The sequence below is a fragment of the Cenococcum geophilum genome (assembly GCF_001692895.1).
Source record: "Cenococcum geophilum 1.58 unplaced genomic scaffold K441scaffold_39, whole genome shotgun sequence".
NCBI lineage: Eukaryota > Fungi > Ascomycota > Dothideomycetes > Gloniales > Gloniaceae > Cenococcum > Cenococcum geophilum.
In genome coordinates this window covers 861,799-874,937 of record NW_027137597.1, presented here as the reverse complement: position 1 = coordinate 874,937, position 13,139 = coordinate 861,799, and the positions used below count along the sequence as shown (strand labels likewise).

Below are 13,139 nucleotides of genomic sequence, written 5' to 3'. Positions count from 1 at the left end.
ACAATGGCTTTATAATAAATTCTAAAATTCCATAGCTAGCCTTTTATGCCTATTCTAAGACTCCTGTTAAAGTTCTAGAATAATAAGCCTAGCCATTATCAAGATATTGAGTTTTAGCCCCCAATTTTGAGCTAAATTGCTATTCCTCTAAAACTACTGAATAAATTACTTCCAAAGTCAGAGTAGAGTCTTAGAATAGGCATAAAAGGTTAGCTATAGAATTTTAGAATTTATTATAAAGCCGTTGTCAAGATATCAAAATGCGATTTTCTCGATTTTTGGTGGTTTTTGGAGTGGCCCGAGGACTGGTGTGGCCCGGGGAGTGGTCAAACACGTTACTCATACTCGTCACAATCGCAACCAACACCTCCCTCTTCACAGCACCACTCAAACTCGCAACAAACGCACTTCCAGCGCCTGTAATCGCAGCTTGGATATCCGCCATGGGAACATCGGGAAGAATCACACTAATCGCAGCCTTTGATTTGTTCAAGAATACGGAGTTTGCAATCGCGAGCGCGATGGTGACACTAGAGACTTGGGCACAAGTGGTGAATCCCACTGCTGAAGCGATAAACTCCGGTTCAACAGTAGCCTGGGCGACGGAGAATGATGCTTGTGCAAAAAGACCAGTGCCGAACCCGAGAATTATGCTGTAGCCGTAGACGCGGGAGGCGCTTGTGTCTACGTCGATGGTGTACATGAGTGCGCCTCCGGTGACGACAAGGATACCACCGAGAGTGTACCATGGCATGTAGTATCCGTATGCTGAGAGAATGGCGCCATTTCCGATGACGGCGAAGACCAGGAGGAAGATGAAGGGGAGGAGACGAACGCCAGCTTTGGGCGGTATCGTCGCGTGTGAATTGGAAGAAGATAGGGACCATGTAGATGGGGAGGAAGACTGCAGTGCCGCCTGCAGAGGTCATAGCGAAGAGGATGAGGATTGTACGAAATTTGAAGAATTCGACGGGGAAGATCCGACGAGATGTGGTGGTCAAAGTGGTGTATACTTGTTGGATTCCGAGAATAACAAAGAGAACGCCAGAGCAGACGAAGAGGCCAATGATATTTCCGCTGTTCCATGGGTAGGTGATTCCACCGAACGAAATGGCCAAGACTCCAGAGACGAAAGCACCGAGGGTAAGAACGGCTCCAAGGTGATTTATCTCACGTGCGCGGTCTATGAGGGAACTCCAGGGCGAGGGTCCTTGTTGGGGAGCATAAAGAGGTAGACAGGTGCACAGACGGCACCGATGGTGTTCACGGCTTGGCTCAGCGACTCAGCGGGCGCTCAGCCGAGCCGTGAACACCAAGTTAGATCAGGGGTGCCTTTAACTCGCCCACCTCTTGCATATATAGTGGCTCCAAAGCCTCATCTCAGAGTTTTCATTCTAAATTGTCCAGTCAACAGCCACGAGCCCGGATTTCTTCCCCCATATAACGTCTGGTCAAAGGATTGGTTATGCTCGTGTTCGGGTATTCACTCGTTAATCTCTTTTCTACATGGCCAATTTGCGACCACCCACGAAAATTCGATCAATGAGACCCTGGCACCTTTCTGCCACGATACCGGAGGAGCCGTTGTAATGAGCAACGCGCACCACAACGAGACGCTCGCACCGTACTGTCGAAAAGTCGTTGGGATGAGGAAGTCAATTGTGCAAGAGTGGAATCAGAATTAGAAATGAGATTCGCAATGCATTATTCCGTTACGAGTTTACAATTCCCTGGAAGTAGATATAGAAAGGAAATATTGATTGCTTCAGAGAAACCGAAATGACCACACTGAACCGAGACTTACGAAATAACAGCAATGGGGTAGATTTGAAAGAGATCAGTCCCGCACGACTTATTTAGTCTCAAACTTGCCTTCTTTCTCTAGCCACATCCCAAAATCCAGCAATCCTGGATGTATCTTCTTCAGCTCCTCAATATTTGCCCCGTAACCCTCATCTTTAAACCACTTGAACATAATTCCGACCTCCTTGACCGCCCACAAGAATGTAGTCGAGATGAAGCTAAATGTGGTGGGCATGTCCGTCCCAACCTTTGCCTTAAATATTTCATTTGCTTGGTTAAACGTAAGATTGCACCCTGCTAGCGAGATAAATCGTCCATTGTATTCCCCTGGCTTCATGAATGCTTGTGCAGCGAAGTATCCAATGTCACTTGTGGAAACAAACTGCAGAGGCTTGTCACCCAGAGCAGTTTTCCAGGTAGTAGCAAATGCCTTGCCCATGAAATTCGGGGCGAAATTATCCAAAAATGCGGTGGGTCTCAGAACTGTCCATTGCATCTCGCCGTTTGCTGTTTTTTCCTCCAGATGGCGCTCGATGTTGTGTTTGCTGATGAAATGGGGGATAGGAGTGGGGTTACTAGAGGACTTGGCACCACCCCGGTCAACTGATGCGTAAACAAAGTATTTGACACCTTCGGCGAGTGAAACATCAATGAGGTCTTTGCCCTGCTTTTCCTCGGTTTGGGTTGTCTGCCCATTGCCCATTGGGACCTTGAAAGCTGTATTTAGTTATGCGTTTTATGGAAAGTTGCGAGGAGTTGGAAGATTGTACCTGAACACTGAAGACGCCCCAGATTGGCTTGTCCATCACTTCTTTCGCGTTCTTGAATATGGTTGTAGGGTCATTCAGATCTCCTTGAACTAGTTTAATCTTTGGTGACTTCTGCGCAAGCTTCTGCGCTGATGGAGAAGCTGTGTTGCGAGTTACTGCCAGTATTGTAAAATCGGAGGATGGTAGCAAGGTGTTAACGACAGCTCCGCCTTGCTTGCCAGTGGCTCCAGTAATTAGCACAGCTTTCGACATGACTGAGAGTTGTATTGTGCAGTCGAAGATCTGTATAGCTATGGGGTGAAGGTTAGGGGTTGTTGGAGGGGAGCTCTTTGTTATCCCTTCCGCTGGTGTATTTCGTCCTACTGTTATCGGTAAGGGCTGGCCAATAGAATCAATAGGATCAAGGCTCCGTGATTATTTCACCTCTCGGGATAAGTACATGCATTAGACGATAGTGGTGTAATTAAGATATATTTGCTATTGACGCATTCCATGAGCTTGTTATATATTTTCACCCTGCAGAAGGCGCCCTTATCTTGTAGCTTGGCTAACTTGCCCAAGAAAGGTAGCCTTGAGCTAGCACTAGATGCTTTAATCATCTCGGTATTTCTGGTCACCGTCGATCGCGATGCTTACAAACCTGGTGTTGTGGCGAAACTCTTTGGCGTAGTACATACACAGCAATGTGGGAGTTTTGTCATGGATTATGTGACTTCAGAGGAACATTGGAAGCATTTGACTAGGCTTCCATTCGCTTCTACGAGCCCTGATTGCTTCAGCCGGCCTCCGCTGTGGCTTGCAGCACCCTCGGAAGTGTGAGAGACGTCCGACCTTTTTCATCGCGCGGGATCGCCAAACTTTTACCGCTGCCCGCATAATTTCTATGCCCCACAACGCCATATTTGCTCCTAGCAAGACGCAACCACCAAAACGAAGGAACTCCACTACAGTATCATCAAACATGTCAAGAGTTGCTGGGTTAGTAACATTTTATCTCTGTTTTAAAATGCGCTGGCTGACAAGCTTCTGTACAGACGCACCGATTGGGCGGAAGAAGAAGATGAGGATTCAATCCAGCTCCCACAGCAGCAAATTATCAAGAACAAAGACGGCACCGAAACGATCATAACATGGAGTATCCGCGAAGATGGCAAAAAGGTTAAAACAACACGGCGGATTAAGAAGATAGTCGTGAAGCAAGTCGTCAATCCTCGCGTCGCAGAGCGGAAGCATTGGGCGAAGTTTGGCAATGAAAAGGGCAAACCCGCAGGTCCTCAAACCGACACCACCAGCATCGCAGAGAACATAGCATTTAGGCCAATGGCGAACTGGAAAGCGTCGGCGGAAGACAAGAGCGAGGCAGAGAAGAAGAAGACCGTCCTGAAGGATGCCAAGATTAAGTGTCGTATTTGCAGCGGTGACCACTGGACAACGAAATGTCCCTTCAAGGATACGATGGCGCCTGAAGGTGAGCCTAGCGCCGCAGAAATGGACGGTGATGCGCAAGAACAACCAGGAGCTCTTGGCCAAGGCGGGTCAAGTTATGTGCCTCCTCATCTGCGAAGAGGTGGTGCTGGAGCGGGCGAAAAAATGGGTGGCAAGTATGAGAGGGATGACTTGGCTACTCTGCGGGTCACCAACGTATGTATTCTTGAGAAATTAGCGTAGATCGAGTGCTAACTTACGATAAAGGTCAGCGAATTTGCCGAAGAACAGGACCTCAGGGATATGTTCTCGCGATTTGGTCACGTTACAAGAGTCTTTTTGGCAAAAGACCGGGAGACTGGAAGAGCAAAGGGCTTTGCTTTTGTCAGCTACGCAGACCGATCAGATGCTGCGAAAGCTTGTGAGAAGATGGATGGCTGTAAGAAACTCAACCTTGATCCGGCTCGATGAGACACCTGCTGACAAATTTCCTAGATGGCTTTGGTCACTTGATTCTGAGAGTCGAGTTCGCAAAGAAGTCTACTTAGATGAAATGCTATGACGATAGAAAAGTGGGTGTCTTGGTTGGCGTTCCTATGGGATAATGTGAGGCGCACGCATTTGTTCGTCTAGAAAGTCATGTATAGTGAGAGCCTGCTTCATCAAATATCCTCATAATCAATGAAAATCCTCTGAGAGTTAAAATAAATGTTTTGATTATGAAATCCCATAAACTTCGATGAGGTCAAAGCTATCAGATACTCGAGAGAATATGGTCTTTGCTAGAGCCATATTCTAAAGCAAACAGTTGCTAGAGGAATATACGTTTTCTTAACCGTTCCTTGGTGATAGGCCTCACCGTATTTATGTTCTTTCAGGGGTCCCTTTAAAACGGTTGATGCTTTGGTGACCATGATAGGCGGGATCTCTCGGCAGTGCACAGCCACCAACCTTAAGGGCTGAAGCATCAATGGCTGACGAACGCCCTCCACACCTTTTTCTAAAATACGGGTTCCCCTATGTTTCAACTTGGACTCAAGCAATATGCTTAACTGTCGGTGATCTCCATCCTCCCTTCTACACGACTAGTCAGAACCAGGCCCGATATGTCTACGCCGAATCACACGTCATCACGCGCCGAACAGAGCCCTTCGAACGGGAAACCAGTCGGCGGAGAACATGTCGAGCTTAACGAGATTCCTTCATCGAAGCCGAGTCTTCCGGTGGAGGAGGATATAATGCAGCTGGCAAGGTTAGGCGAAATTGGAGCAATACAGAAGCTGTTTGATAGCGGGAAGTTTGATGCCAACTACGCGGATGAACAGGGCATTACACCACTTCATGTACGCCCACGCAAGCACTTTAATGTCTGGGAATTTTCGAGGACGCTGCTAACATATCTATCGTACCTAGTGGGCTGCGATCAATAACCACTACGCCTTATGCCACTTTCTCATCCAGAAAGGCGCCAACATAAACGCCAAAGGCGGAGATGCGGTCGCTACTCCTGTGCTATGGGCCGCAAAGAGATGCCACTATTACGTGGTTAACCTACTCCTACAACATGGCGCCGACCCTCTGCTCACCGATGACCAAGGCTTTAACCTTCTTCACTCTGCTACCCTTGACGGGAATGTTTTTCAGTTAGTTCTACTCCTCCACCAGGACATACCCGTGGACATCCCAGATGCGCAATCACATACACCGTTGATGTGGGCGGCATACAAAGGATTTCCCTCATGTGTGGATCTGTTTTTACGGTGGGGCGCAAATGTCTACGCAAGAGACGACCAAGGGTTTACAGCTTTACACTGGGCGCTGGTGAAAGGATCTCAAGGCTCAATGCAAAGGTTGATTGAATACGGCTCGGATAGATTTGCAAAGAACAATGACGGCAAAACCCCTGCGGCAACAGCAAAAGAAATGAACAGCCTTCGACAATGGCACCGCGCTCTCTCAGAATGTGGCTACAATGCCGATGGGACTTCAAGGGACTTTCCCCTGTCTTTCATGGTTAAGGACACAAGGACGTTTCTCTCAAGAGTCATCTTTCTCTGGCCATTCATCATCATATTTTGCGGCCTATACATTCTCAGCCATATGGTCGTATATGCTGCGATTCCCATAGCACTCGTTGTTGCGTACTCGCTGCAATGGGTTGCTCAAAAATTATTACGATGGGCGCCTCCTAATATGAAAAACATACACCACACTGTTAGTGGAATATATCCTCCGTAAAATAATCGATAGAAATCCTAGCTAATTATTTTAAATAGCCGTTTTTAGCTGGAATATTTGCTGGCACGCTTTTCTGGGTTGGCGTTCGCTGGATCACCACAGTATTGCCATGTAAGATGTCGAAGGCGAGACTCTAAATGTGTTATACTGACAAGAAGTAGGGACGTACATGTCGAACCCTTTCCTCAATCTATTCTTTGCGATCTTCTATGGATTAACAGCGTATTTCTACATTTTCACAATGGTTCGAGATCCTGGGTTCGTCCCTAAACTAGGTAGTCGAAGTCAGCAAAAGGCCGTGATCGATGAGCTTCTGGAGTTACGGCAATTCGACGAAAATCATTTTTGCGTAAATTGCATGGTTCGGAAACCACTTCGGAGTAGGCATTGTAAGAGATGTAATCGTTGTGTTTCGAAATCTGATCAGTATGTTCTCTTGTTTAATAACGGTTTTCGTATACTGACTTTACCAGTCATTGCCCGTGGGTGAACAATTGTGTTGCAAACAATAACCATCGCCATTTTGTCCTGTATGTTTTGAGTTTGGAAGTCGGCATCCTATACTTCGTACAGTTGGTACTTGCGTGTAAGTCTCGAAGGTCATTATTTCTAAATACGGTATTTAATGCTAATTTACAAAAGATCTCTCCATTGTACCAACACCAAAAGAAGTGACATGCAATGTAATATCCGAAGACCTATGCAAGATTTTGCATAAAGACCCTTACACCATCCTTCTCACCGGCTGGGCAGCGTTCCAGCTGACCTGGGTAACCATGCTTCTTCTTGTCCAGCTGCTCCAAATTGCGAGGGCCTTGACCACGTTTGAGAGTATGAGGGGCCATCTCAACAGCCATACACCAGCAGAAGCGCTCACAACCTTCGTTACAACGGGCGCAACGTCACAGGAAACTGGCAGCGGACCGCTAAATGGCGCCGGTTCCGGCCAGGACACAGGTGATCAGCCCCGTCATACCCAGAAAAAACACTCGGTATGGGGACAATGGAAACGGCTTCTGGGACTCGACACGTTCTTCGCGACTGCTTTCCGGGGCTCCCAGGCAAACCGAGCACGTGATCGTGGCAACCCATTCTCGCAGGGTATCTTTACCAATTGCAAAGATTTTTGGTGCGATGGAACGCCGATTTTTGGAAGTAAGGATCCTGGTATGGCTTTGCTAGGAGGACAAAGGGTGGATTATACAAAGATTTATGAACCACCTCCACGCATGATTATGCGAAGGGCAGAAGGCAGAGGGGGGAATTACGAGGCAGTTGGTACAGATGACAGCGTTTGACGATACCATTGTAATTATGCAGTATTTTCTAGAGGAAATGGAAGCGAGCTTACGGATAATTGTACTTATTGTACATGAACTCAAGTATGAACCCGGTGGTTTTGCAATACTGCGGTGCATAATCCAGGTGTCCAGCTACCTCACCTCCCTTCTATATCCCATACCGTAGAGATATGCAGGGATAACGGACGGCCAACACAACTGCTATTACTTGCCATGAAACCACGGTCCTCCTATTCCAAAAACCGGACGGTGGATTTCATAAAGAATACGAAGGCTGGAATCCCAAGCCAACTACAACACTACCCTTTTAAAGTTTATGATTCAGTGCCCGATCACGTGCCCAACCCCCGGCCAACAGTATTCTTCCATGACTCTTATGAAGCCTTCGATCAATATCCCCAGGGAGTTGCAGACATTGTTGGGGCTGAATCGACTCTTCGGTGGAGCCGTCTTATTTGACCGTGGGGAGGGTGACGCAGATGTATGTTTACTTCTCGGCATACACCAAGGCTCATTAGCCTTGTATTCCATGGTTCTTCTTAGCTTGGCTATCGACGAAAAACCAACCTACTCGTAGTTTTCCTTCATCCATTTGGGGCGCGCTGACTCATACTCCAGCTTCCAGGAACCCGGATCCAGCAATTCGCTGACTTTGCTAATGCCTCGCCTTTGGATATGGAGTCCTCTCCTTTACCCTTCAAAGCCTAGAAGCTCGCCCGTCGCATCGACCTGCGGGACGCCATGACGGCACTTCATATTTTCTGCAACCGCTAGAAGCGTAAGTTGCCTGAAAGTCGAATATATATCTGTGTGCCTGCGGACGATTACCCAGAAATTGAGGATGTAATGGAGCCAATCAAGGATCGTCATATCTAAGAGCACTAAATAGGAAGATGGGGGAGTGAAGTGGAAGGAAATTTTAAGGTTTCAAGTCTTTCCCATGATACGCAGGGAGACAGAATAAGAAAATACAAGCTCCGCAGTGACAGAGTGAGTCCTTGATAATAGACCCTGTTTTTGCTGGAGCGGATGGGTCAGGCTTAAGGAGTGGTCTGGACTTAACTCAAAAATGCAGTCCTATCCGTACCATGGCTTTGTTGGACGGTGGACTTGAATTTAAGAAAAATAAAGATAAAAATAAAAATACATGATTGGACGGTAGATTTCGCGCTGTTGTATGATTGGTCAAGGAAAATATGGTCTCAGGATCGAGTCTGAGACTACCAAGTTGTAAAACTAGAGAATCATTTAAGAATGAATGAAATATTGAAGCAGGTGTATCAGTTGTACCAGCACACGTTGACATTATTCTTGACGCTTGGAATCGTTGGTGTCGAATGCGGAATTTCAAAGCGCTTGGTGACGCAAGCTAAACTTGAAAAAGTCATGCCGACAACATGGCCGAGGCCAACGTGACCAAGCCGTGCTAGAATGGCCGCCTGTGTTTATTCCTTTTTTGCGGTTTCCACTGTTGGATACAGAAAAACCATAGACATGATACAACACTAGACTGTCCTTGAGCGTTCGCGGTGTGGTCTTCCTACGCTCTCTTGACTATCTCGTCATGAACCCCATTGAGGCCTTTCAGGCCTTCCGCTACCTTGCTCGAGCATCGCATCGCTCTCGCCGAAGATTCGATGGCAAAAGGACGTTATGCTTGGATTGCTTGAGGATAATGCGCCTTCGGACTCGTCTTTGGGCTGAGGCAGCGCGCCGAAGGGAGAGTTTGCCACGAATAAAATCTATGAGTAGGGTGAGAGGACCAGCAGGAACCTACAGAGGACTAGCGACAGTACAACCTGGTATATGACTACTAAAAATGGTGTAAAACTAGAGCTTTCACTAACATGCAAACGCAGAAGGGTCCCAGAAAGAGGGCCCTCTGGCGGAGTACGATGCACGTGTCGAATCTGGAAGACTTCGAGATGACGAGCACCAGCGAGGTATAATGAGCGTCCCAAAGTATCTTGTGTACTTCAGAACTTCATCTAACATGTCTGTATAGGCATTATACATAACCTTGAAGACCTCCACGATATGCTCTCTCACTACCAGCAACCCAAGGTAGTCCAACCCACCACTGAGTCTCTCCAACCACCCAAAAAATCTCTTTTCTCCTCCCTATTCAGCCAAAAATCTCAACGAAGAGCACTCCCACAAATACCTGCGAATCTCCCGAAAGGCTTGTACATGTATGGGGATGTGGGCAGCGGCAAAACCATGCTGATGGACCTATTTTTCGATACTCTTCCCTCAAATATCACAGCGAAGACACGGATACATTTTCATAACTTCATGCAAGATGTGCATAAAGACCTACATAAAATGAAGATGGCACACGGGAACGATATAGATGCGATTCCCTTTGTGGCAGCAGGGATCGCGGAGAAGAGCACAGTGCTATGTTTCGATGAATTTCAGTGTACAGATGTAGCAGATGCGATGATACTGCGGCGGTATGTGTCAATGCGTTGGACTTGAAATAGCTTCCGAATGCGGGAGGAGAAAAAGAGTGCGAAGAGCTAAATCCTAGCCAGACTCATCGAATCGCTCATGTCCCACGGAGTAGTACTTGTCACGACCTCGAACAGACACCCGGACGAGTTGTACAAAAACGGCATCCAGCGCGAATCGTTCATCCCGGCTATCACTATGCTTAAAGACCGCCTCCGCGTCATAAACCTTGACTCCCACACAGATTACCGCCGAATCCCACGACCGCCGTCCGGTGTGTACCACCATCCGCTCGACAAAGCTGCCGATACGCACGCCGAGCGTTGGTTTCGCTTTCTCGGAGACTTCGAACACGATCCGCCGCACCGGGCCACGCATTCTGTCTGGGGGAGAGACATCAACGTGCCGAGAGCGAGCGGGAAAGCTGCTATGTTCACTTTTGACGAAATCATTAGACGAGCTGCAGGCGCGGCAGATTACTTGGAGTTGATGCGGAATTACGAAGCGTTTATTATTACTAGTGTGCCGGGAATGTCACATAAAACGCGGGATCTTGCTCGGAGATTTATCACGCTTATTGACGCCATTTATGAGAGTCGGGTATGTATGATTTCTCACGGGCGTTATAATGTATATTTGAACCAAAGAACCCGGGTTCAAGACGAAGAGAGGAAATGTGGGAGAAGAGCATTGGCGTTAACATTCCCAGGCCAAACTCGTCATGACAACCGCCGTCCCTCTAACAGGGCTCTTTCTCTCACATGATGAGCTCGACGAAGCAATACACGCTGGCCAGTTCAAAGGCGAGCTCCCTCAGGCCAACACGCACCACGATGTCTCAGACGTGATGCGCAACCTCATGGACGACCTCGGCATGAACATGTCGATGTTGAAGAACTCGTCCTTGTTCTCTGGTGACGAGGAGCGCTTTGCATTTGCGAGAGCACTGAGCCGGTTGAGCGAGATGGGTAGTCAGGAGTGGATAGAGCGCGGCATGGGGTTAGAAAATAAGGGTGGGAAGAAGGAGATGGAGAGTTGGCAACGGGTGAGGAGTCGATGGAGGGAGGATGCATTGTAGAAGGGGAAGAGTTTGGTATAAGTACTTGGTATGAATATGCTGTTATCTTCACTAGAGCGATACCTCGTAGAGCGGAGGGCATTGCATTACATTACGTTAGATTGACTAGGACACAGGATTTAGACAGCGATTATAAACAATGTTTCTATAATCTGATGGAGTGCTCAGTCTTCACCGCTTCTTATTGTCGACTAGAGCCACGGAACTTGAAAGCTCTTGATCTTTTTGCTTCCTCGTCTGTAAAGTGATTGAGACCGGCGCTTAATTGTATCTCACTGAGCAGTCCGAAGGAAATCTTGACAATTTCCCTCTAGTCCTGGTTGGAAGATTTCTCTAGTCTTGGTTCGCTTTGGAGCAACTTCATTGGGTCCCAGCACGAAAGGCGAGCCGTGAAATTACGGACAAGAGGGTTTACCCCAATCCTCAGTAGTCGAGATAGCAATTCGTCTTTAAGGCGTAATAACGCTTAACATTCCTTACGTCTAAAGATAGCGACTAAAAGCACCCAATCAGGATTCTCACCTCTACCTTAAAGCGATGCTCGTTATTATTTACTTTTCATGCTGTTTATCTTCCTGAAGCTAGGTTATGTATTATAATAAGCATTTTTACCCTCCTGGAACCTCTCCGATGGCCGTCACATTCATAGCAACATTGCTTCCACGGGGGACTTCATTCATTATCCGAGCCTCCATCTGAAATAACTCCGAGAAAGGGTTATGTGTACTTAGCAATCTTTTTAGGTGACTTCTTTGAAGGTTTCAAGAAGAGAACTGAGGGGAGAGCGATGATATATACTTCGGAATATCCGTTTCCCGGATTGGTTGCCTGCCTCGGGCAGATGAATGGCATGACATTTAGCTACTTATTGGCGGTAGAGTCTCACAAAGAGCCGGGGTGAGTAAAGCAGTTAGAGACGGGGAGTAAGTAACGTTTTATAGTAGGTAAGAGAGTGCTTGTTAACTTAAATAACTTTGAACGGGCACGCACTTACTAGAATAGGTAGACTATCAAACCAGAAGAATTATAACGTGGTTCTCTAGGCCATATTTATATATCCGCGACATCAAATTACTACAATCTGCAGCAACTTTTAGAACCTAGGGACCAGATTTTAATATACAAACTCATCACCCTAGCTTTTTCGACCTTCTCTACGACCTTATTAAGCTTAATGTTAAGCAGGCTACTGCCAGGATCAAGAATGAGGATGGCGTTCCCTCGACACCGACGCCTAAGAAATCGAATCTGTCAACGCCGTCCCCTTGGCCCTTATGCGGACTAGTTGGCCTCTTAAACCTTTCTCTTGACACTCCGCTGCTCGATTAGGTACTAACATTGCTAGAAGTAAAAGATAAATATATATAGCAAAATTAAATAACGAAAGTCTCCGGGAGATAAAGGTGCTGCACACTGTCATCGCCAAATAATAATCTATAGCAATATTTAGCAGCACTGGTGATGTGAATCTCTAATCCTTGCCATAGGAGTACTTTGCGTTGGAGTGTTGTCGCTGTGCGCTTGCTGTTTCGGTTGATCGCCCCTTTGGGAAGCTTAAGCGAGAAGCACAGGAGAGTATACCTTGGGATACACCTCCGAAACACAGCACGCTCCCTATCTCCTTACCCAGCTCAGCTCATTCCCAGGGCGTTCGCCCCAAGACTCCACTCTAATCGGCGCCAGCAGACATTCTTTATCGTCATTTCCTCACCGATAGCGGAGGGAGTAGCACACAGTTGCCCGAGTTAGAACAGCCGTCTAGTCATCGTTGGCCTCCGAATTCTCGGCATCGCAACTGCCTCATTAATAATCTGCCTCACCTAGAAGCGCATCTGCGCCTGATAGTATGCCGTAAAAGACCAGCGACATGAGAATCGGAGCTACGCATTCCGCTCCAATGGTTGGTATTGAGCTTGATGCATGTATATACACCTGTTACCTCTTCCACTACCAAGTTCTGTGTATGTAGAAGAGGGATCTGGGGAGACCTGGTATAGTCAGCTGGAGGTTTATCTAAAAGTTTCTGGGCTCCGGGAAGATCTTGCTACGTCTCTGCTAGTTTACTTTATC

General features: G+C 47.2%; 4 protein-coding genes across 4 annotated transcripts; 3 read left to right on the top strand and 1 right to left on the bottom strand.

Moving 5' to 3' along the window:
- Positions 1–776: 776 nt before the first annotated feature.
- On the top strand, positions 777–1,235 carry K441DRAFT_679662 (uncharacterized protein; the record flags this gene model as incomplete). Its single annotated transcript, XM_067651290.1, has 1 exon — positions 777–1,235. One exon carries the CDS (start codon positions 777–779, stop codon positions 1,233–1,235), a length of 459 nt encoding a protein of 152 aa, XP_067500944.1.
- A 117-nt stretch (positions 1,236–1,352) lies between these two features.
- On the bottom strand, positions 1,353–3,031 carry K441DRAFT_641626 (NAD(P)-binding protein). The gene is made up of 2 exons (XM_067646659.1): positions 2,574–3,031; positions 1,353–2,512 (listed from the first exon to the last, which is right to left on the bottom strand). The coding sequence occupies exons 1-2, from the start codon at positions 2,823–2,825 to the stop codon at positions 1,853–1,855; spliced, it is 912 nt and encodes a 303-aa protein (XP_067500943.1). The 5' UTR covers positions 2,826–3,031; the 3' UTR covers positions 1,353–1,852.
- Positions 3,032–3,313: 282 nt separating this feature from the next.
- Positions 3,314–4,908, top strand: K441DRAFT_664725 (eIF-3 RNA-binding subunit). Its single transcript, XM_067649394.1, has 4 exons — positions 3,314–3,551; positions 3,608–4,214; positions 4,266–4,437; positions 4,494–4,908. The coding sequence occupies exons 1-4, from the start codon at positions 3,457–3,459 to the stop codon at positions 4,544–4,546; spliced, it is 927 nt and encodes a 308-aa protein (XP_067500942.1). The 5' UTR covers positions 3,314–3,456; the 3' UTR covers positions 4,547–4,908.
- Positions 4,909–5,104: 196 nt separating this feature from the next.
- K441DRAFT_575124 (uncharacterized protein) lies at positions 5,105–11,069 on the top strand (the record flags this gene model as incomplete). The annotated part of the gene is made up of 10 exons (XM_067644143.1): positions 5,105–5,341; positions 5,412–6,212; positions 6,275–6,347; positions 6,398–6,662; positions 6,710–6,822; positions 6,879–7,528; positions 9,408–9,480; positions 9,543–9,993; positions 10,075–10,591; positions 10,701–11,069. 10 exons carry the CDS (start codon positions 5,105–5,107, stop codon positions 11,067–11,069), a joined length of 3,549 nt encoding a protein of 1,182 aa, XP_067500941.1.
- Positions 11,070–13,139: the final 2,070 nt, after the last annotated feature.